Source organism: Fusarium solani (assembly GCF_023522795.1).
Source record: "Fusarium solani strain SB1 chromosome Unknown bctg00000000, whole genome shotgun sequence".
In the NCBI taxonomy this organism is placed as follows: Eukaryota; Fungi; Ascomycota; class Sordariomycetes; order Hypocreales; family Nectriaceae; genus Fusarium; species Fusarium solani.
This window is the reverse complement of record NW_027072157.1, coordinates 1,264,705-1,287,295: the sequence shown is the minus strand read 5'-3', so window position 1 is coordinate 1,287,295 and position 22,591 is coordinate 1,264,705. Positions and strand designations below refer to the sequence as shown.

At 53.7% G+C, this 22,591-nt stretch overlaps 5 protein-coding genes across 5 annotated transcripts; 2 read left to right on the top strand and 3 right to left on the bottom strand.

The window, feature by feature from the left end:
* Positions 1 to 3,643: 3,643 nt before the first annotated feature.
* MRS44_000411 (uncharacterized protein) lies at positions 3,644 to 4,114 on the bottom strand (the record flags this gene model as incomplete). The annotated part of the gene is made up of 1 exon (XM_065624034.1): positions 3,644 to 4,114. One exon carries the CDS (start codon positions 4,112 to 4,114, stop codon positions 3,644 to 3,646), a length of 471 nt encoding a protein of 156 aa, XP_065479758.1.
* Positions 4,115 to 8,195: 4,081 nt separating this feature from the next.
* MRS44_000410 (uncharacterized protein) lies at positions 8,196 to 9,603 on the top strand (the record flags this gene model as incomplete). Its single annotated transcript, XM_065624033.1, has 3 exons — positions 8,196 to 8,407; positions 8,637 to 9,321; positions 9,403 to 9,603. 3 exons carry the CDS (start codon positions 8,196 to 8,198, stop codon positions 9,601 to 9,603), a joined length of 1,098 nt encoding a protein of 365 aa, XP_065479757.1.
* Positions 9,604 to 10,374: 771 nt separating this feature from the next.
* MRS44_000409 (uncharacterized protein) lies at positions 10,375 to 10,725 on the bottom strand (the record flags this gene model as incomplete). Its single annotated transcript, XM_065624031.1, has 1 exon — positions 10,375 to 10,725. One exon carries the CDS (start codon positions 10,723 to 10,725, stop codon positions 10,375 to 10,377), a length of 351 nt encoding a protein of 116 aa, XP_065479756.1.
* A 1,043-nt stretch (positions 10,726 to 11,768) lies between these two features.
* MRS44_000408 (uncharacterized protein) lies at positions 11,769 to 19,152 on the top strand (the record flags this gene model as incomplete). Its single annotated transcript, XM_065624030.1, has 8 exons — positions 11,769 to 12,021; positions 13,483 to 13,773; positions 13,836 to 13,864; positions 14,491 to 16,825; positions 17,566 to 17,973; positions 18,028 to 18,082; positions 18,136 to 18,359; positions 18,413 to 19,152. 8 exons carry the CDS (start codon positions 11,769 to 11,771, stop codon positions 19,150 to 19,152), a joined length of 4,335 nt encoding a protein of 1,444 aa, XP_065479755.1.
* A 286-nt stretch (positions 19,153 to 19,438) lies between these two features.
* On the bottom strand, positions 19,439 to 20,974 carry MRS44_000407 (uncharacterized protein; the record flags this gene model as incomplete). The annotated part of the gene is made up of 3 exons (XM_046282174.2): positions 19,439 to 19,882; positions 20,635 to 20,913; positions 20,972 to 20,974. 3 exons carry the CDS (start codon positions 20,972 to 20,974, stop codon positions 19,439 to 19,441), a joined length of 726 nt encoding a protein of 241 aa, XP_046129464.2.
* Between the last annotated feature and the right edge of the window lie 1,617 nt (positions 20,975 to 22,591).

Genomic DNA, 22,591 nt, shown 5'->3' with positions numbered 1-22,591 from the left:
GTTGTGGGCCTCATGGTGTTGTCACTTTGGAAAACACACTCAACATATATCGACAACAATGCACCGTCAACCCTGTTGATTGGTCCTGTATGAGCTCTTTCTTTATAATTGCATATATAGGTGTGTGTGGGGGAGAGTGAGAGAGAGAGAGTGTGTGTGTGTGTGTGTAATAATTGGTCTATCTGTGGTCATAGATGTGGCGATTGAGCCTCAGGGTGTTGTCACTTTGGGAAATACATTGGATACCAGGTGTTGGCATCACTGCTCTTGTTGAGGAGCTCACTGGTAATCACAGTGACTCATTCATAGTTGACTGTATGTGTCTTTATCCTCGAACCTCTTCGTCTCCCATAACTTACCCTGTATCACCCGAGCATGGTGTTGTCGCTCCTAGCAGGCACACTCAACACTCATCGTCTCTAGCTGCCGCTACAGAAGGTTAGCCATGTCTATGTCACTGTGTTTTGCAATTTTGGTTCAATGCCATCGTGCATTGATTACTTGGTTCTTTGTCATTGTGCCCGATGCCTTCTTTGGAGACATGGTTGGGATCAACAATCAACAACAACCCGACACTCGTCGATAATGACAGATCGTCAGCCCGAACATCGATAATTCTACATATGTGATACTGATTTTCCTCTTGGCATCGATAGTCTATGTCTTGATCGTCGAAACTGTTGAACCCCTATCACCTTAGGATCAATGTCTTGGTGTGTCTTACGCTTGATTCTATCACCATTGTGATCTACCGCCAAGCCAACAAGCTCTGTACAATCTCGGTGAGAATACAACACCTATAACAGCCACACCGTCGATTGGGATACTAGTTGAGAGACACAACGAGTATTACAAGGGTGATATACAGTCATGACAGCTTTCGAGTCAGATTCCATGTCAAGGTGTAGGGTAGCGATCATCACCACAGACACCTCGTCACAATAACCATTTCGATCAACACGATGCAATTTAACTCTAAAAGACTAAGACTCATGCTATAGACTTGACAGTCTCCTTGTCAGAACTGGCGGGGAAGAGTCGATCGTGACTGCGCCGTCGTGAGCTTGCCGGGAGCCATCTCGGCCGTATCTCAGGAGTCTCTGTCGATCAACACTCTGCTAGAGAAGACGCGGTGTGCAATAGTCGGGCGACAGACTGCTACCTTATCGGTGGTTGTCATTACTATTACCTACACGACGATCAAGTATCCATGATCCATGGAGGATTGATGCCGGAACAGGCCCCCTGTATTTAATCCGAGCATTACAGACATGCATACGGCCCAGGAGAAACACGCTACTGGCCGGAGCTACGCTATCGAAGCTTGACTATAATTACACGACGCCAAAGAAAGAAAACAAGCATCGAGGCATCGCAAACGAGATGCCAAGACGCCGAGTTCTACAGAGTAAGACTAGAGGCCACGTCGAGAATGCAGCTATTCACGAAAAGCCCACACATGACACCCCCTGAAAGACAAGACCCCAGCTGAGAACCAACTTGCGGATCCCTCCATTTCCCACTTGGGGATCCAGAGCAATATCCCAATGCATGCCAATCAAAGCTCCAGTTGTCCCACGCCCAAAGCATGCAGCAATCTTACTAGCATACCCACCCTCGTTATCAAAGGTCATGACATCAAAGACGCAAACCATTCACGAACCAAAGGACCACCCCCCTTGGTCGTGCATGTCAGTTATGTAGGTCATGTCCGATGACACGAGGAAGAAGAAGAAGAAGGAAAAAAAGAGGATCGAGAGTGGGAAATACAATTCATCAAGCACTCGCATGAGCTGTAAAAAGAAAGTAACAAAGGCGGTTCCAATTGCTGTAACAGATGGATGGATACGTAAGAGCAACAAAAGCACAGCACGCTCAATCAAAAGAAAATAAGCAATCTTCAATCACGCGCAGCGGAAGTGCCCGTCGCCTCGGACCACGATCAAATGCCAGAGCAGACCAGACCCTCTCATGCAAAACAAACAAACAAACAATTGGGACACGCTCTCATCGAGGGCATCGAAGGGAGGTGTTGACTTGTGAGGATGGCGAGGAGGAAAAAAAAAAAAAAAAAAAAAAAAGGAAAAAGGAAAAAAGTGGGCTGATGGAGATGGGGTCTGGAATCCCACCTCCAACTCGGCCGGGTCACAACGGTCTGGACGATGAGGAATGCACAGCTCGAGACCTGACGTGCATCTGCTGCTGCTGCTGCTGCTGCTGCTGCTGCAAGAGTCTAGACGGATATCCGCGCGTATGGTTACACATCTGCGTGAGTCGTGCAGCTGTGTAAGAGTGTAGTGTGCCTACCAGGTAGTGCAGCGTAGTCTATCCCGCATATCAAACCACCTCAACACCATCACGTCCATGCTCCATCGCCGTATAGAGCTCTCTACTTGGCATCGGGCACGGCGCACACGATGCGCCGCCACCCAGAGAAACAGTGAGATGGTGCATGGCATGGCATGGGTGTCCAGAAGCAAGCCAAGACGGCAAGCCGAGAAAAAAACACCTCACGCCCTTTCTTTCTGTGCCAACCAACAACCGAGCAGAAAGCCAAGAGTCAAAGCCAAGAGTCACCTCTGCAACGTGCCCAAACATTGGCATCGGTTGAATCCGTCTTGGGAGTTTGCCAATCCCACGCTGCCAAGATAGCCCAGAGTTGGACAGGGCTGCAAACATCAACCTCGCTCAGTCTTGCTGGATGAACCTTCTTTTCTGCCTCATCAACTTGTACACTCTGTACAGTTGAGCCAAGACGGGACAATCTAGTCGAGACGTGCTGCAACAGGCTCGGATGGAACGAACGCGTAAATCTTGAAACTAGCATGACGAATAGTAGTCGTCAACTGCTGAGGCTTTTCTCAACCAAGCCTCCCCAAAAGAGTAATGCGCCGCGTCGTCCGGTATCAGACTGATGTGTAAATATAGATCAACTCATGACATCGTTGGTCCAGTCATGGTAGAACGCAACGCACAAACATGCCCTGCCCCAGTTGGTAGGATCCCGCCTACTCTGTAGCTGCGAGGCATACAAGGACAATAGGAAAGTAACCACGCGAGGCAAAAACAAGCAACCCCAGACAAAAGACATTCACCGCACCCCAGATATCACACAAGGATCAAGCAGAGTGCATCCATCGTCCGAGGACAGCAGCAGAGAATAAACATCTCACCTGCATCCTCTATGCCATGCCGCCATGCCATGTACGGAGTATTGTATCCCGCCAACAAACCTACCGCTTTGTTCTCCCCGACGACGAGGTTTCCCCAGCCTCCTCGTCCTCCTCGACTGCTGTCTCCCGCCTCGATAGCCATATCCAGCGCGGCAAACCCCACAGAACGGTGCACCACGGCCCGCCGGTCGACCGGCAGCCTGCGCGATGCAAGCAACCTTTCCTGGGGAAGACCTAGATAGAGCGAGGGGGGATGTCGGGGACGAACGAGACTGGCCACCCTCGTGGCGTGGCCCGCCGCTATGCGCCTGTGTATGCGAGAGCCCATGTAAGTGTGCCTCTGTCTCTGCCTACCTGCCTCCATGTGTGACCGAGAGTGCGTCCTGGAAACGCCTCTTGTCAGCCAGAAACTCTGCCTGTTTGTACAACGACCGAGGCAAAGATGTTTCATCAACCGGTCGTTCCTCGCTTCACAGCTCTTGGCGTGTCCGGAGCGATGGAGGTCGAGATTGGCTCATGACACACGGGAAGCACCGTCGCGGCCGTCCAATCCATCGCCCGCCATTCACCACATTGTCTGTTACTCGGCCGCCAAGTCGCCAATTGTCCATCGAAATCTCAGCGTGGCGGCCAGGCGCAGGACTAGCACGGCGAGCATATGTCTTGGGTATCTCTTGGTATCCCACAGTATCGGCCTGGCCTCTGCGGGCCAAGACCTGGGGTACGACAAGGCGTCGGCCGTGTAAGCAAAGTAGCAGGCAGGTCGTGCGTATCAAAGGAGCATCACCAACAACATCTTTGATGTAGAGTCCCGTCTTCGGCTCCGTGTCTTCATCTGCAAGTCGCAACCCGCGCTTAAGTCTTCGTTCGCCCCCGTTCAAGGGACCAGTTCCCGATGCCATGCCTTGCCTTGCCTTGTCTGACCGCTCAGGAACCAGCATCCTTTCAGCTAGCCTGCCGCGTCAAATCATTCCCGATGTGCTAGCCCGAGATAGCCGGCTGAGTGATTTGTTGCTTTGATTTGCTTTGATTCGCTTTGATTCGCTTTGATTCATATTATTAGTGCTGCTCATTTTGACCGCCACGGCAGCAGCTGGCTGGTGAGCCTCTGCCAGCCGGGTGCTGCATGGTCCTGTGCTGTATGGCACTCGGCGACCAGGCCTGTGTTAGCGGCGAGACTTGCGCCATATCTATTCTCCCATATCAACAGCTCCAAATTGTATGAGTGAATTAGTTGTCGAGATAGCATGCAGGGTCCTCTGACAGCCTCGGATCCAGCCATCCATGGTTGGCTTGTAACGCCCCGGTTTTCCACTCTCGACCAGACCAGCCAAGCCAAGCCAAGCCGGCCGGGGTCCGTCTCCATCACAGTCTCCATCCAACGTTTGGAAGCCTTGCCATGGATGGAGCCTCTTGCTCAATTGCGAGCTGCGGACAGGTGCCAATGAGAGCTGACCGCCAAAGTGCCGGTCCCTCGTCGATCACGCCTGGCCTGCCTCGTACAGTACGCACCTCGTACAGTGCATCCCAAGTCCCAGGTACGTCCCGGCGCCGTCTCTAAGTGCCCGGGACGTGGCGCGCAACCACTCGAGTCAGGACAGAGCCTCTGGCGCCCCGATGTCTTCTCCGCACCGTTGTCATGCAAAACGTAAAAGAAAAACTTCTCACATTTTTCACTTGCTAGCTTGGGAAGGAGATGCGCCGCCCGTCTTCGGCAGAGACGACAGACGAGGCAGACACCCAGAGAGACAAGACCATGATCGAGGCCTGGCTGTCATCAAACCAGTCCAGTCTTTCTGCCGCCAAAGCCAATTGGGTCAAGGCGGGCGCCCCGTTGCTGAATATCCGACGGACCTGTTTCAGGACCAACGCAACATGCCGACGTCACCGTAGCCTCTCCTGTTAGTGCTTCGTATCAGGTACAGAGAAAAATTATCTCTTATCCAATTTCCAGCGCTCCAGGCGAGGATTCCGCCCGCCTGGCATCCATTGACATCATACTGCGACGCCCGGTGGGCTTGCAGATTCGCGATTGATTCAACCATGTGTGTTTCGGGAATGACGGCACGGATAGATAGCATCTTGGATGGGGGAGAGAGCCTCATTTGCCGCCTGCAGAGATGGGATGCGGCAGGACTGGGCTAACAGAGCCAACAGCAGCCCCGATTGACATTGACAAGTGATAGCGGGTGGGTTGTCATCAAAGTCCAAGAGCCACGTAAAGAAAATAACAACAGAAAAAAAAGCCGCGCCTGGGGACCCTCTAGCCTGGTGCGTCTAGTGCCTCTGCCTTGGGGGAAGTAATGTCCGACGAGTGACAGGGCCGGGCCTGGACTTCCTGGGCATTCGACTGGAGCGATGCGATGCACTGTCCACTCGAGCTCCAGCACCACAAGAACAGGGCACGGCCAGCCGCGGCAACCAAGTTCGTGAGCTGGGGAGAAAAGGCGAATCAAACAAGTGGGCACCAGGAAACTAAACTGGAGCCCTTGCAGGTGGTCCTGAGGTGGAGCAAGTCAACGAGACGACGACCGTGCCAGTTTGCAACCAGCTTTTGACCTCGCTCATCGGCCCTAAGCCCTGGTCTTACTTCCGGCTCCGGTGAGGCTTTTGTCAAGAAGCCTGTATCGATTCTACCGACAACTGACACCCCGAACGCTTTCAGGAGGTCCCAGTCTCGAGCTGTCCCAGAAAGAGAGACCCTGATTTCGTGCAGTTGTGGCTCGGGCGGCCAGAGTTGCACACGGAGTGGATGTGACCAGCACCAACCAAGGACATGACCGCGGCTCCACGAATGCCGAGAGGTCGCGTGCGAAGCCAAAATCGCCTGGATCGGTACCAGCGGGTCCTTATGCGGGCGTGTTGCAAATCCCTGCATTTCCATTTGTTTGCCCCGTTGGGGTTTTTGGGGTTCGCAGTTGGGGCTCGAGCTATAGCTTGCAGCCTCACGAGCCTCGAGAACAAGTCGACTGCCTGCCTGTATCAAGAAGTATTGATCACTTCCATCGTCAGGGTTCGAGCTGTGGCAACGTCGAGAATGCAGGTTTTCCACCTCTGTCTGTGCTGTGACTCGAGACTGGGGCCCTTGAAGTATGACGTATATATCCCATGCTCGCTCGCTTCGCCATCGTTTTCGTAGTCGGCTCTACAACGGCTGTGTATGAGTAACACCTCAGCCTCGAGGGGCAACGTCAGCTGAGGCGAGGCCAGATGCTCCTGATCATGTCCTCATGCTCTCTGTCGTGGATTGCGAGGTCCTTGTCGGTGACACGGGGGCGATGAAAGCTTGAGGCGAAGCCAAGGCGCAAGGTAGTGAGAAGCCCATGCTTTGATGGCGCCTGTCGGACGAACAGTCCTCCCCCGGACTTTGGCTGCTGGGACTGTAAGAAGTGCGGGAAAATGGTAAAGCGACCAGGGCCCCAGGGACATGGAAGCCAGCTCGCATGTCAATGTCCCTCAACTCCCCCGCAATTGTGCATTGTTGCCAAGAAGGTCCAGAGTGAGGCAGGCGGTGGACTGGACTTGTAGGTGCGGTCTAGAGAAGACGGAGATGCAGAGTGTGAGATGGGGATGAGGAAGCCTAGAGCAGTAGGGAAGTATCCTGGGGTATCATGCTCCGTGGGGAGGAAGGTGGTTGGTGTAAGTCAACGAGTTGGAAGGCACGGCCAGTCGCCTGCGATATTTCCCATTCAGGCAACTCCAGAAAGACGGGAGAACTTCAAACAAGCTCACACATCTCCGTACCGTAGCGCACGGCACTGTGTCGCTGTCACTTGATTAAGGTACAGTACCCGCCTGGCTGATGCTGATCCTGGACATGTTACCCGTTAATGGTCAATGGTTGGCAGTCCATCAACGAGAGCACACGTATCAAGCAGAGTCAGTGAGTGAGCGATATTGGCAAGAGTCTAGGTCGAGTCCATGGGCTTGGACCGTTTCAATGGTCTCCAATTCCCGCATCCACCCCGGCCGGCCAATGGCAGTGGCCAATTCACAGAGCTTCCCCCTGGTGCGACAATTGGAGCTCTTGTTTCGAGGCGCCACCCCCCATGCTTCTAGCTCAGGCGCCTCCCGGGCGACCCCGGATCCGCCCAAGGTCGAGGATGGGGAAAGCAAGATGCAGGAGCATGGAGCGAAGAAATGCCTCGTCCACTTGGGGCATCGTGAAGGGGGATTGGATGGGGCGGGCTAGAGCTGGGCGAGATGAGCAGCGAGCTACCTATACGTGTACTTTGCCAATGGCCCTATGCGCGCATACGAACCATGTACTCCAGGTTCCTGTCGATGCGATTGCGATGCGACAGGGCGAGCTGTCGTGGGATAATACGTCTCCACGATAATAGACGTGCATGATGCAAATGTCCTCAAGCTCATATGACCCGGCTCCGTCGGCGCGAGAGTGGACACGACAATCTGCAACTTCTCATTCTGCTTCTTCTCATCTCATCTCTTGGATTCCCTGCCTTTCCCAGTTCGACATGGCTCGATGCTAAAAGTAGACGTAGGGTAATTCGTACGTATTTTGACGGGACAAGAACGGCCGGCGGCGGATATCGGATCACGATGTTTTTTCCCCGGTGACATGTCCCCAATGGGTTGGAATAAGGGTATAGGCGTGCGTCTCACAATAATACAGGCGTCAATGTAAGGTGTTAAACACGCGGAGGATCAGCGACAGAAGGCTTGCAGTGATGTGAGTGGGCTTCAGCGTGGTCTTGGTGCGTCAGCAGGGTAGATGGGGCTTAAGGGATTTCTGGGCAATGAACGACAGGCGCGGCAAAGTCTTGGGGATTCTGGGCGAGGCAATTCATCGCGGCCGAGTAAGCGTCAGGGTGTCGAGAGTCAGTCAGACTGCCGGTGCCGGTTGCGGTGAGCGACTCGACTCGTTGGAGGGCCCGTGAGCGACTCAGGACCCTTCCGCCTTGGAGCCTCGGCGAGCAAGAAAGGGTTTACCGTAGCCGTGCGCTCCGATCTCTATTGCCCCCCGAGAGCCCCAGTGAAAAAAGTCCTAGCCGGAGAAGCATGGTTCACCGTGAAAAGCCCGGATTGTCTCCTCTATCGCCCTTTGACACACCGAGGCAGCGGCGCCAAACAAAGAGCCGACCGACGGACAGCCACTCGCCTACCGGAGCTCGCGGCCGCCAAGCGCCGATCGAGAAAAAACCTCTTGATGGCCGACGGAAGAAAGCGACCCCAGTTTTGGCAAGGTCCCCCCACGGCAAAGCCGAGATGTGGTGAGCGGATGTGACATAGGAAAAAAAAAAGACGCGCGAAAAGGCGAGAGCGAGACCGGCTAGTCGATCGGACCAGTAGGCGCCGCCATTGGCCACCATTCGTCTCACCTTCTTTTTGCGCGTTTTCCCCGTTGGAGGAACCAGAGGGAGGTTGGGGAGGATCACGACCGCCATTCCAATGACGTAGCTCTGTTGGTGTGTGTCCTTTGACGACTCTGGGGCACGACAGGGCTGCCCTGGGAGCTGACGGGGACTCCCAGCTTGTCCAGCCCAAGGTCTTCCTCAAGGACATGGGGAGAATACAGCACAGCAGCAGCGACATGGTCGGGACCGGCCTGGAGCGGCTTGGCTGCGGCTGGCTGAGAGGCGATGACTGCCATCATGACCATGGCCAGCGGCGGCCAAGCACCGAGCATCACAGTCACGGGTCGAGTCAGCGCCATGAGGCAACGAGGAGGCATTGGCGAGAACGAGGCGAGAAGTCGTGGTCAGCATGGGACGGTCACCTTCCAGAAGAATTCCAAGTGGGCTCCCCGAGCCACAGACCGATCATGAGTGGACTGGAGCTTTCCCGTTTGTTGAAGACTACGCTGCGCGTGAGGCTTGGAAGCTCGGCCGTCAGAATTACAGCCCAGACCATGGCGGTCGACATAATCATTGGGGCAACGTTTCGAGAGTTCTCACACCGCAAGAGCACTGACCATTATGTCCCCTCCTACCAGCTGAGGCAAGATTTTGCCCAGGTTCAGCTTGGCGCGCGGCCAACGTTGCACATGGCGTTGCAGGCGGAATGCCGTTTTGGAGATGGCTTCAGCGTTCTCACCCTCTGCCCCAAGTTTTCCCGCGTTCACCCGCAGACCGGATCGAAGCCGCTAGTGGCGCCTCATGCGTGGAAGGCCAAGCGAATGAAGCAGGTGAATTTTTAGACGTCCATCCATCCATCCCTCGGTCATTCAAAACACACGGACACGGAGAAGGGAGAACGAGCCTAAGAGAGCCAAGCCGATCCAGGCCAGGCGAGGCCCAGGGACCGACAGGGCTCCTCTTTCCAGCCGAGGACAACGAGCGACGAGGCAATTCGCCGGTTGGCAGACAGCTTTGATCAATCTCTGGAGGGCGCCATCCCATCCAGCGCCTGGTCTGGCCGTGTCGCGCACCGTACGAGGCACCTTGCCAAGGCTGGCATGGTTCAATAGCTGCCGATAAGGCGATTGGACAAGGTTTCATGAGGCACAATCGCGGCCAGTCAGAGTTTGCAATCTGCGGCCCCGCAACAGATGCCGGCCAAATTCCCTTGGTCAAGCTGGAAGAGTTCCGTCATAGCAGACCATTGCGCTCAGAGCATGGCCGCCGGTGAAAGAAACCCGTGAAGGGCAGGACGAGAAGGGCAAGGCAGACAAAAAGAAAGACCTTGCTCTATACGCGCGGCCGCCTGTCGCAAAAATGACGATTGTCGTCTTTTGCGGCGAGACACGGCGATCCCGTTTTGGTCTTGCCATCCGTGAATACGAAGCAGAGCGACATTGAATTAACCTTATGCTCCCTCGTGCACGCGGCGACACCAATTGACAGGTTATGGTTATGCTTTGCACGTGAACCTTGAGGCTGTTGACGCAGACAGAGCACATGCGTCGTCGTCATCGAGAGGGCGGGATCTGTGAACCTAGAGTTTGTCTGTTGTCCATCTCAGATTCCGTCCAATGTCACGCCAGTTCCCAGTCCCGAGGCAGATCCGTCCCGTGGGGCGGGCATTTGGGAAATTTGAACCTCGATGCTTGCGCGCAAATCGCAACCGGGCACTGGATAGGTGGATGAGATGAGCATCCGTAGATAGGTAATACCTAGGACCGCGAACTGCGCGTCTCCAGGCAAAACACGTCGAGTGGGTTAAGCATAGGCAGAGGAAGGACCCGTCCATGTAATTGTCTGCCAAGTGATCTCAGTTGCTGCGCTGCAGCGTTCCGCAGTCAAACTCCAAGCCCGCAGCACGCCTGCTGGAGCCACGAGCTCCACGAGCCACGAGGACCGCTGTTTCCAGTGGGTAGCAGCAGAGGATGAGATCGTCCCTGGATGGAGATTGAGGCCAAGATTGGCAAATCCGCCTCGTCCCATGAGCGGCCCCCATAACCGCCGTCCTCCGACTCAGTCCTGGAAGCCATCGCCAGAGAGTCAGTCTCCAGTGCCGCCAGTCGCGATTTTGCTGACCGCCGGGGGATGGGCCATCCAGTGTCGTCATCCTTCCCACGGTCGCGAGAATCGTCCAAGAGATCACAGTGCACATGGGCATGGGGGAAGGGGGCCCGGGATGGGGGTCCCATGGTCGAAAATCCCTCAGCGCGACGGGGGGGCAGCTGGGACGCCTGGTACAAGCAGCGCCAGCAATGACATACAGCAGAGGTACCAGGGCCCCAGGCGGCAGCACGCGCACGAGGACAGTGGAGGTGGTGACAGGCACAGGTATTCAGCAGGTCCAACACGGGCAGACGTCGCGGTCGAGAGTTGTACTGGGCTTCTTGCTATCGTGAGGCAAAAAATGGACCGAGCTTGGGGATGGATGGATTGATGTGCGTCCTGTGCAACAGGGTCTCCAGGGCGGAAGCCAGCGGGATCCGGGAGATGCACAGTGTCGTACAGTCTAGTGTCGAATTGAGCTGCCGTGGAGATGCTTTCGGATCGCCTGGAGCATGAGGCAATAGAGAGAGCATGAATGGATGGATACCCTCAAATTGCCTTGGTCTCGATGTGGATTGCCTCTTGCCTCTCCAAGGCCGGGCGACCAGCGAAGTATCGCCGACCGATCAGACCGGAGCGGGAATTCCCCCTACCCATGCTTTATCGCTCGTGCTCGGTGTTGGTTGTCCATCGGATTCGGCATTGCATCAAGATCAAGGAAAGCAGGTAGTTGGTTACGAGGCAAGGCTGGTGGTGGCTAAACATGGATTGGTGTCATATCAGTCATATTCAGTCCAATCCGGGTCACCAGTATCAGCCATTGAGCATCAGCCACCAGGGACTCGAGACACGCGAGAGAGACACCTGGTTCATCGTCATCAGACGCAATGGGGGGATGTGGTTTCGCCGTCGGTCCTGGTGTTTACTCTGCGTGTTTTGATGTCTCAGTCGGCCGGTTGAAGCCTCTTGCTGCAATCTCCTTTGTTTGGAGATGCTCTGCGGCAACGTCTCTCGAGGTAAAACTCTCCACCCTGCTGAGATTACCGTCTTGTTTCCATTCCCCACGCTGCGAAGCGCCACGCACTGTGCACTGAGCATCTGCACCTGCATGGAAGGACCTGGGCCGAGGACAAGTTTGACCAAGAGACTGGGGCAAGGGCAAGGGCAAGGGCGATTTCGATGGGTCATGATGGTCGTCGGCCCCAGCGCAGATGCAGCGACCGACGTTTGGAGAGCATACGGTCACCCCCTGACACAGGTTGGCACGCCCCCCGGCAGAGCAAACATTGCAACAAGTGAGAGAGGGAATATCAGCACCAGCATCAAAGCTGCCGCCTGTCCTGCGTGGACCAGAGTCCAGCCGACGCTACCGGGTGCGGGTAGCTCAGTAGCTCCTAACACTGGCGTGCTCGCTGGTGCAGCCGACGGACGCTGGTGTGGATGTGGGTGCGGATGCTACTGCGTTGTTTAGAATGAAGGTGTTGATTGCTCGATGGATGGGGTTCATTGTTGATCTTTCGTGTTTACTGTTGGCGTCTCATTTGGTTGTTGCGGCTACCTGGTGTAATTACTGCTCCCGCTGCTCATGGCTCCCATTGCGAGCTACCCTGAATTGAGCAAAATCTGTCCTTTTTCCATTGATTGCATTGACGATCTGGCGAGTCAATTTCTGGCCATTGAGCATCCCATTGATGTTGCCCGAGGCTAGATACGTCCAATTGATACTCGCGACATTGGCACTCGACTTCGAATTGAGGAGAGACTACGGTGGCGGAGGGTGCAGCTAACAGGACAAAAGGGTGTGATCCAATTGCCCTTTTTCCGTATGTGCGGGCAAATGTCGTCAATCCCGAGTACATGCGTTGTTAATCGGCAGCCAAAAAGTAAGAAGGGAAAAAAATTGAGCGCGAAAAAACGAAAAAGGCAAATGACTCTTGCCTCTCACAGGTTGAATTCGCTGGCGCATGAGCGAGGCAGCAGAGTCCTGCAATCGCTGCGTGTAAAAAAATGAGGTGTGTGCCAGAGTCCTGACTACGGGACCGGCAGGGCCGTGGCTCCCCCAACTCAATTGGTCGTGATGTGTGTGTTGTTGTCAATCGCCGGTACCTCGAGGCCTTTCCGGTTGTACCTGGAGACGGCAAGGGCCTCACAACCTGGGGCACTTGGAGATTCACAGAGGACCAGACTAGGACCTGCGCGAGACTCGTGGGAAGTCGCTGATGACATCCACCCATCCCGGCTTGGGGCTCCATCCAATTCTTTCGCGGTGGGGACTTGAGTCTCCGTGAGACCCGTTTGCTTCAATGAGACCCCGGTCCTGTTGTCTGTTGGAGGGTGACCCACCTTGACACAGAAGGAGCGGGTCAAGGTGCAGATGCAGGCATTGAGCGAGAAGAGTGGATCCACCCGAAAAGACCAGCGACGACCGGGACCCATTGTTTTGATCAGGGCCGAAAGACTGCTGGCATGGGACATGGGCCGGCAACCTCGCCGGTAAAAGAAAGCTGTTGAGCTCGGTCATCTCGCGGCCACATTGAAATAGAAGCTCTCGCCCACCTGCAGAGTCTCTTTTTCTTTCCTTCCTCTTCACCCACGAATGCTTCATATATAAGCGACCCTAACTTCGTGCGGTGCTAGACACTTCTTTTTTCTCTCTCCCCCTCTCCACTCAACCTCGTCCCTCAACTTCTCTCCCCAAACGCCCAACAGCGCGCAACCTCAGCTTTATCTCTACATCCCGTTCGCCTGCTGTTGCCTACAGCCGCCCTACAGACTCTCACCTACAACAACCAAACAACGCTACCGCGCCCTACTGCTTCGACTCCCCAGCAATGGCGGAAGAGAAGGTCACCGGCGCTCCGGCGCTGGACACCAACATTGAGACTGGCGGCTTCGATGAGAAGCGAGGACAGGTTCCTCCCCCTCCCACGCTCCTGCCAAGGGCCCCGCCGACGACGAGGAGCCCGATGAGGATATGGACGCCCTGATCGAGGACCTTGAGTCCGAGGATGGTCACCAGTTCGAGGAAGAGGAGGAGACCCAACCCGGCGGTGGACGTGTCGTCCCTGAGGACATGCTCCAGACTGACTCTCGAGTCGGTTTGACTGAGAGCGAGGTCATTGCACGACGACGCAAGTACGGCCTGAACCAAATGAAGGAAGAGAAGGAAAACTTGATCCTCAAGTTCCTGATGTGTGAGTCTTCCCCCAAACCCAGCTACACTTTGAACAGCCAGAACTAACGGAAAACCACACAGTCTTTGTGGGACCTATCCAATTCGTTATGGTACGTTCTCTACAAATTGAGCCCGTTCCCATCCAAATACGCCTCGATTCGACCCCGATGTGCCCAGAAACATTTAGATCATGTCTGGGATGAAGCTATTCGCAAGATCGCAAACAAGTCGAAACACGACCAACTAGCGTATTCTTCGCGTTTCAAGCTTCAACTGGATGTCATTCTTGTCTCTAGAGACCGCGAATTGACCCCAGAACGGCCAAGTGGCTTCCCGGGTGAAGTGATCGATGAAGTTATTCGCAACATCGTGAAGTTGGCTCCACAGACCCACTTTCCCCAACAAAATCGGATTTTTCATCCCATCCCAATTGCAACATCTGTTGACGGACTGGCAATTGCGATCACTGGCTCCCCTCTTGAGAGGTTCCGGTCGTCTTTGCTGATCTTGTCCACGTTGACAAATTGATCTGCCACCCCAAACACCCACCTCCACACAAGTTGTATCCTGGCGGAACTGAGAGGTGAAGCTATCACCAACGAGAAGAGTCGCAAATACGTCGACCAGCTGCCATTGGTGAATCTTGTGGATGGTTTTCAGTGCTCCAAGTGGAGCTGTCCTCATTTCTAACATGGATTTTCTTGTTCGAGTTCAATTTGACTAACCGTTTGCACAGGAAGCCGCCGCTGTTCTTGCCGCTGGTCTTGAGGATTGGATCGATTTCGGAGTCATCTGCGCTCTGCTTCTTCTGAACGCAGCTGTTGGTTTCATCCAGGAATTCCAGGCCGGATCCATCGTTGAAGAGCTCAAGAAGACCCTTGCTCTGAAGGCTGTTGTCCTCCGTGACGGCACTCTCAAGGAGATCGAGGCCCCCGAGGTTGTTCCCGGTGATATCCTCCAGGTTGAGGAGGGTACCATCATCCCCGCCGATGGTCGCTTCGTTACCGAGGGCTGCTTCGTTCAGGTTGATCAGTCTGCCATCACTGGCGAGTCTCTGGCTGTCGACAAGCACCAGGGTGACAACTGCTATGCTTCGTCCGCTGTCAAGCGTGGTGAGGCTTTCGTCGTTATCACCGCTACTGGTGACAACACCTTCGTTGGTCGCGCCGCTGCTCTTGTCTCCCAGTCTGCTGGTGGCACCGGTCACTTCACTGAGGTTCTCAACGGCATTGGTACGATCTTGCTTGTTCTCGTCGTCCTTACTCTCCTGATTGTCTGGGTTTCTTCCTTCTACCGCTCCAACAGCATTGTCGATATCCTCCGTTTCACCCTGGCCATCACCATTGTCGGTGTCCCCGTCGGTCTTCCCGCCGTCGTTACCACCACCATGGCCGTCGGTGCTGCCTACCTCGCCAAGAAGCAGGCTATTGTCCAGAAGCTTTCCGCCATCGAGTCCCTCGCTGGTGTCGAGATTCTCTGCTCTGACAAGACCGGTACTCTGACCAAGAACAAGCTCTCTCTTGCTGAGCCCTTCACTGTCGAAGGTGTTGAGCCTGATGACCTGATGCTTACTGCCTGCTTGGCCGCTTCGCGCAAGAAGAAGGGTATCGATGCCATCGACAAGGCTTTCCTCAAGTCGCTCAAGTTCTACCCCCGTGCCAAGAGCGTCCTCTCCAAGTACAAGGTCCTTGACTTCCAGCCTTTCGACCCCGTCTCCAAGAAGGTTCAGGCCGTTGTCGAGTCCCCTCAGGGCGAGCGCATCATCTGTGTCAAGGGTGCCCCTCTTTTCGTTCTCAAGACCGTCGAGGAGGACCACCCCATCCCTGAGGAGGTTGACCGTGCCTACAAGAACTGTGTCGCCGAGTTCGCTACCCGTGGTTTCCGATCCCTTGGTGTTGCCCGCAAGCGTGGTGAGGGTGCCTGGGAGATTCTCGGTATCATGCCCTGCTCTGACCCTCCCCGTCACGACACTGCCCGCACCATCAACGAAGCCAAGCGCCTGGGTCTCTCCATCAAGATGCTTACTGGTGACGCCGTCGGTATTGCCCGTGAGACTTCTCGTCAACTCGGTCTCGGCACCAACGTCTACAACGCTGAGCGTCTCGGTCTCGGTGGTGGCGGTGACATGCCCGGTTCTGAGGTCTACGATTTCGTTGAGGCTGCCGATGGTTTCGCCGAGGTCTTCCCCCAGCACAAGTACAATGTCGTCGAGATTCTTCAGCAGCGTGGTTACCTTGTTGCCATGACTGGTGATGGTGTCAACGACGCTCCCTCTCTGAAGAAGGCTGATACTGGTATTGCTGTCGAGGGTGCCTCCGATGCTGCTCGTTCTGCCGCCGATATTGTCTTCCTTGCCCCTGGTCTCGGTGCCATCATTGATGCCCTCAAGACTTCCCGCCAGATTTTCCACCGCATGTACGCCTACGTCGTCTACCGTATTGCCCTGTCCCTGCACATGGAGATCTTCCTTGGTCTCTGGATTGCTATCCTGAACAAGTCCCTCAACATTGAGCTGGTTGTCTTTATCGCCATTTTCGCCGATATCGCCACCCTGGCTATCGCCTACGACAACGCCCCCTACTCGCCTACCCCCGTCAAGTGGAACCTGCCCAAGCTTTGGGGTATGTCCGTCCTTCTTGGTGTTGTCCTGGCTGTCGGCACCTGGATTGCTCTCACCACCATGTACGCCAACTCGCACGACGGTGGTATCGTCCAGAACTTCGGTAACATCGACGAGGTTCTCTTCCTTGAGATCTCGCTCACTGAGAACTGGCTCATCTTCATCACCCGTGCCAACGGTCCCTTCTGGTCCTCCATTCCCTCTTGGCAGCTCGCTGGTGCCATCCTGATCGTCGATATCCTTGCCACTCTCTTCGCCATCTTCGGTTGGTTCGTCGATGATGGCCGCACCAGCATTGTCGCCGTGGTCCGTATCTGGATCTTCTCTTTCGGTATCTTCTGTGTCATGGGTGGTCTCTACTACTTCATGCAGGGCAGCACTGGTTTCGACAACCTGATGCACGGCAAGTCCCCCAAGCAGAATCAGAAGCAGCGTTCCCTTGAGGATTTCGGTAAGTTTGAATCTACCCCTTTGCACATTCATGTCCACGTTGCTAACTCTTTTCTCAGTCGTTTCCCTCCAGCGTGTCTCTACTCAGCACGAGAAGTCTCAGTAAATAACGATGGTTTATACCCGGACTACCATCAGCCGGACTTTTCACTTTCGCCCTGTCCAAATTTGAATTGTACTGCTCATACCTGAGTACTGAGACTTTTGGAGTGGTTCACGAAACCTTCCATACCCCTAGAGATCGTCTTTTAGACACCTAATAATAAAAGTAAAATAAAAAAAACTGGTGCCTCCCTTGTGACGTGACATGATTTCTTATTTTTGTGAATGTTCGAGTTTTTAATCGTAACCTACTTGTAGAGGTTTGGAAAGAGTTGCTTCTGTGAGAACTGACATTGAGCAGCCTCGGAGTTTATCACGTGGTGCATCGGATGTTGGACCTGCCGGGTGGTTACGTCAGGACAAAACATCCAATCCAATCCCTTACTTCACCTGACTTCCTTCGCCTACTTCCTATTTTCAATGCTATCAACCCAGGCCAACCCTGCGTTCGACCATGTCTGGTTCATTGCACAAAATCTTATGAACATCTCATCTCTTTTGCTGATAATTGCATAACTATCATCATTGTGTGGTTTGCGTCAGTGGGACGGTGAAAATGAACCGCGAAATCCCGGGTTATTACTATGGTACCATTACCAGTTTGCGGGCCACTCGACGTTTACTCACACATGTGTACAGATACCGAGAAGAAGAAGTACTTCAAGATTGAAAAGTCGCAGACGGCGCCTTCATCAGCGTCATGGTCATCAAATGCTGTCAAAAGGCGTAAAGTTGAGGGTCAAGCCCAACAGGCGGCAAGACATAGAGCACATCTCGTGCGGAACCACATCAAGAGGCACTGCCTCACCCAGGATGCTGTCGCATCTGGCCTAATCGCCAGAGAGATTGGGCTCCCGTTTTCTGCAGAGCGTGGGCGCGGCAGGATGGAGGACGGTGATCTTGGGGCCGCAGCATGGGCGAACGGTGTGGTGGCCAAGGGAAGCGTGCCGTTTCCGTCTGGACCCACGAGGACGCGGTATGCGAATATGCCGTGCTTTTACGTTGCGGCGGAGGATGAAAAGATGGGATTGGGGGTTGCATATGCGAGTGAGTCCTGAGCGGGATGAGATTTGGCTAGGTGACGACTGACCGAGTGTGTAGCCTTGGATGAGGAAACGCTGGTTGGGAGTCATATTCCCACAGACAGGAACGACAGGTATACATGCTATGGGCTTCCCACAGCCCTACTCGAAGGCTAACTTGACGTAGAATCCACTTCTCGCGCGATGCGCCCAACTCTTCTGGAAGAGCCCAAGTCTTTCGCACAGAGATGATCCGGTGCCCACAGATGTCCTCGATCAAGTATCACCGTCCTACACACAGAATCCTCCTGACTTCCCGCGAGCCCGATCATAGCTGTGGGGTCTACTTCTTCTCACCACCGCTCTCCGATCCTGAAGACAAGACACGCCCTCAGTGGCGGCTTGGTGAGAGTATGTCTGATTGAAGCGTCCGCACATCCGGATATCGGTTGACTTGACTGTAGCGAATCACTACCAGAGACTTTCGATCCGCCATGGTCTCCATGACGACTGGGTCGTCCACAGCAGCACGCCCGCTCCTCCCTCCTCAGACCTCATATGTGTCATTGGCTCAAACAGTGGCCTACTCCAAGTCCGCTCCAACGAGAGTCTCTCAGCCATTGCCCCTAGTGTCACCCCCAAGGGCATGCACCTTCCACAGGAGACATTTACGCAGGATTTTCAGCAGGGGAATCACAACGTGTTGTTTGCAGGTGGGCGTCAACCAAGGCTCTGGATAACCGACCTCCGAGCCCCTGAGGCGCGATGGTCATTTGCAAAACACACGAGCTCGATAGCACACCTGAAGAGTGTAAACCCGCACCAAGTTCTCGTCTCGGGCCTTCAGAGCTCAATGGCTCTCTATGACGCGCGCTTTCTGACACGGAACCCCAGGGGGGCCAGGCCGCTGCTCAAGTTCCAAGATCACCAGAACGAAGCGCACTTTCACATTGGATGGGACGTTAGCCCGGATCTCAACGTCGTCGCTGCTGCACAGGACAACGGGACCGTGAAGCTTTTCTCGCTGAAGTCTGGACGGCGTCTACGATGTCCCGGCGTGGACTCGATCAACGTCGACTCACCGATCAAGGCGCTCATGTTTCAGCGGATGCCGAGAGAGAAGTTGCCAAGCTTGTTTGTAGGCGAGGGGCCGTCACTGAGGAAGTTTTCGTTTGGGGCCGTGAAGTGGGAGGATGAAGTTTGATCGAAACGAGGTATTTGTACCTGATCTTTGGAGAAATGTTCTGAAACCTACAAGACTTAGGCCAAGACTTTGAAGATTTACTCTCGATTGTCAAAGGGTTCCTCTTAAATCATCAAAGAGCTGCTCCAAACTTTATATAGAAAGTCACTCCCAAAGTCAAACGGGGTGGAGGAGGGACCTTGAGGGAACTGGGCTAAGGAGCCACTCAATTAGGGTCTACTCCTTCTTCCTTATCCTAGGTTGTATCCATTTTCCATCACAGACCGGCCCCTCAGTCTCCTTGCACCTATCGCAAGGGTCGCAAGAAGCGACGTTTCTGAGGCGCGGTGAACATCCTCGTTTTCAGGGGCTCGGAGTCCCGATCCCACAGCTCGAACGGGACGTCGCCGTCGCCGACATTCTCGATGGCAGAAGCCGCGTCAGCCTTGGCCTGGAAGATCTCGGCTGGCCTCACATAGCCATCCAGTATGAGCTGCAGATTCTCGTCGTTGAAATCGTCATCTGCAGGAAGGGAGTTGGGTTCCAGTTCGACCGGATCAGCACATTGCGGTTGAAGGAGAGACTCTCGCCGGCCTTGTACAGCCTTTGGCAATAATCCTCGTCTTGGAACTCCTTGAGTAAATCCGGAGGTCTTGTCTTGATGCTGGGTCCTGTACTCGAGACCGTGCTCGGCCAGAATGTCGGCGTAGAACAACCGCATGGCCTTGACGTATGGGTCTGCTGGCAGCAGCTTCGCCAATCAAAGAAGCAGTTGGGTCCGTCGATGTTGCTCTGCCGCTATATATATAATGCGCCCGCCCTCCTTGGCCCTGGCAAGATCGATCCTGGGTCACATTGGGTCAAGCATAGTGGGCCACTATACGGACTGGCCAAGGCGATACTGCAAGGCGAGCAGCGCTGCACAGATGCGTGCGTTGGAAAGTTGAGTAGTCTTTCTCGGCACTCTTCCGTAGCGTTGGTCACTATATATAGGAACCAACTCTGCATGAACCGCGGCAAGTCATCGCGATTGACAGCAGCGAACGTGAGTTGCGCCAGGGACTTGATCAAAGTGCGGACGTGTTGTCGATAAGTCTCGACGCACCTCTTGATGCCCGGGCATAGCTTTAACATCCAAACACTCGATTATTTGGTTGTATCCACTCCCATGGCTAGCATATAGTAATATAATATGTAATGTCTTGAAGTTTACCTTGACCTGGGCAGTGATGGTGGTCGTAGTGATGGTGAAGAAGAAGAAAAAAGAAGGAGGGAAGCCGGAGTAAATAAAGGGAAAGGGTTTTAAACCTGCATCTACGGCAGTGACTCAGTTTCGACAGTCTTCTGGGTATCGGCGTTGCCGTGAACCGACACGAAGGTGATTGATACATTGGCAAGCTTGAGATCCCCGATAACTCGGGAGATGACGCTGCTGACCCTGCGTTTCAACGTTTCACTTTCCCAAACTCAGTCCGCAACTTCCACTGAGGTGCTGAGACTAACGTCGTGGGGGCTGCGTAGAAGCTTTTGGTTTCGCACTGGCTGGTTTTCGATCTGGACTCTCGTCTCAGTCTCCCTGATCCGCCCTTCTCCTGCCAGGTGCTGGTAGACTCTATAATTATAGAATTTGTGCTCGGGCTCATCGCCACCATTGTTGGTATTGTTGTTGTTGTCGTTTCTGTTGTTAACGATATCCATGGGGTCCCTGTTGCTGTCGCCGGGAATATCAATATCCGTGCGGTCATTGTTGTCGACGACGAAATGTCCGTTCCCAGGCGCCATCTATGCTCTGAGTTAGTGACCGACCCTAAAGCACTGTCCACTATCTACATAGACGTACCATTAGAGATGCTACTGGTGAAGAAGGAAGGGATAGGAATATAGTTTAAAGAGATTAGGGAAATAATAGGAAGAACGTAGAAGAGAATGCAAAGATGGTAGGAAGATCCTAGGGAGAGGATAGGAAGAAGATAGAAGAGGATACGACGAGGATATGAAGAGAGTAGAAGATATTAGGAAGAGGAAAGAAAGAAAAGATAGGGAAAGGAAGGGCAGGGGATAATTGATCAAGGGGAGGGGAAGACTAGATCAATCAAAGAGTTTGGTCTTCTTCCCTGGCGATGGTTTGTTGTCTGCAACTACTTGGCTGGTAGTGTCAAACGGAGGTGATTGGTTCCTCGGTGGACATTCCCCTTTGGTACTGCAAATCCACGTAACCTCAGCAAAGGACCAAATCAAACGTATCCGAGCTGTTCTTACTCTGTTTGTACTACTTTCTTCGGAAGAAGAGGAGAGTCGTGGTCAGAGACAACCATGCTTGGTAGCCTCGTCAAATTGATAAAGCTGGACATCAAGATTGCGTAAGACTATGTCTACTTTTGACGGCTCTGTCAGTTTTGCACGGAAAGACTGCTCGGAACCGGGAGGCCGCCGCTGCCGTCTATCCCCAGACAATCAAGCCGACTGATTTTCTAGATTTTTCCATGAGTCGTGGGCCATCTTCGATGCAGCTCGGCCGTGAATCACGAGGCGGGTGTCCGTCAGTTACAATCGCCGTCAATGTTACCAATCAAGAAGATTTAAACGGCATACTGCATGGCAACGTTCCCAGCCAGACGGGAAATCAGGCACGGCATTGCGTGCCTGGTTGAACAAGGTATGTTGTCTGTAATGTAAATTAACTAGTTAACAATAGTTTGCGGCGGGATTACTGACGACAAAAGAGAGAGGGTGACTAAAAGAAAAAAATTAGCATTAAGAAACAAGATTCCTGACAAATCGGGGCCTTGCATTACTTCCCGCAACTCCTTGATAGTTGTGTGGGCGCCATGACTAGCTCTGTATTACTTGCGCTGGACCGCGAATGTCACATTTCAGCGGGACTATTTGCCTATTTGGTCATGATAATACTAAAAAGAGTCTCCTGCATTTGGAGTTTGTTTTCTCTTTCCTCTATTCAAGGTCAAGTGTACCCAGTGTCCCCTCTGCCCGAAATACGAACGACTGACCGAACAATGAACGAAACGAAGCAGCGACGAGACTTAGGCATCTGCCATCACTGACCTTAGGAAAGACTTTAGATAGCGGAGGATGGATTTACCATAGAGCACTATGAGAAGGGTACCATGTCTATCATAAGCGTCATCATAAACCACACTTCTGCCTAGGTACCTAGGCTAAGAGTCTTGTGGGAAACACTCCATACAAGGCCCCTTGCCCACCATGGATCAGGCTGTTTGTCTTGCCCAAAGATTCAACTCCAGACAATGAAAGGCAATAATTGCTGAGGAGTTACCGGATGTGGCATGGCCAATTGGTATACCAAATTCGCCCCCTTAATGATGGCGTCACAGCAAGAATTTAGAATCAATAGTTTTGGATACCTTACATACCTAATGCGTGCATACGTGCGTGCATACCTACATACATCATGACCAAAAACAAAACCTTCACCACAAAC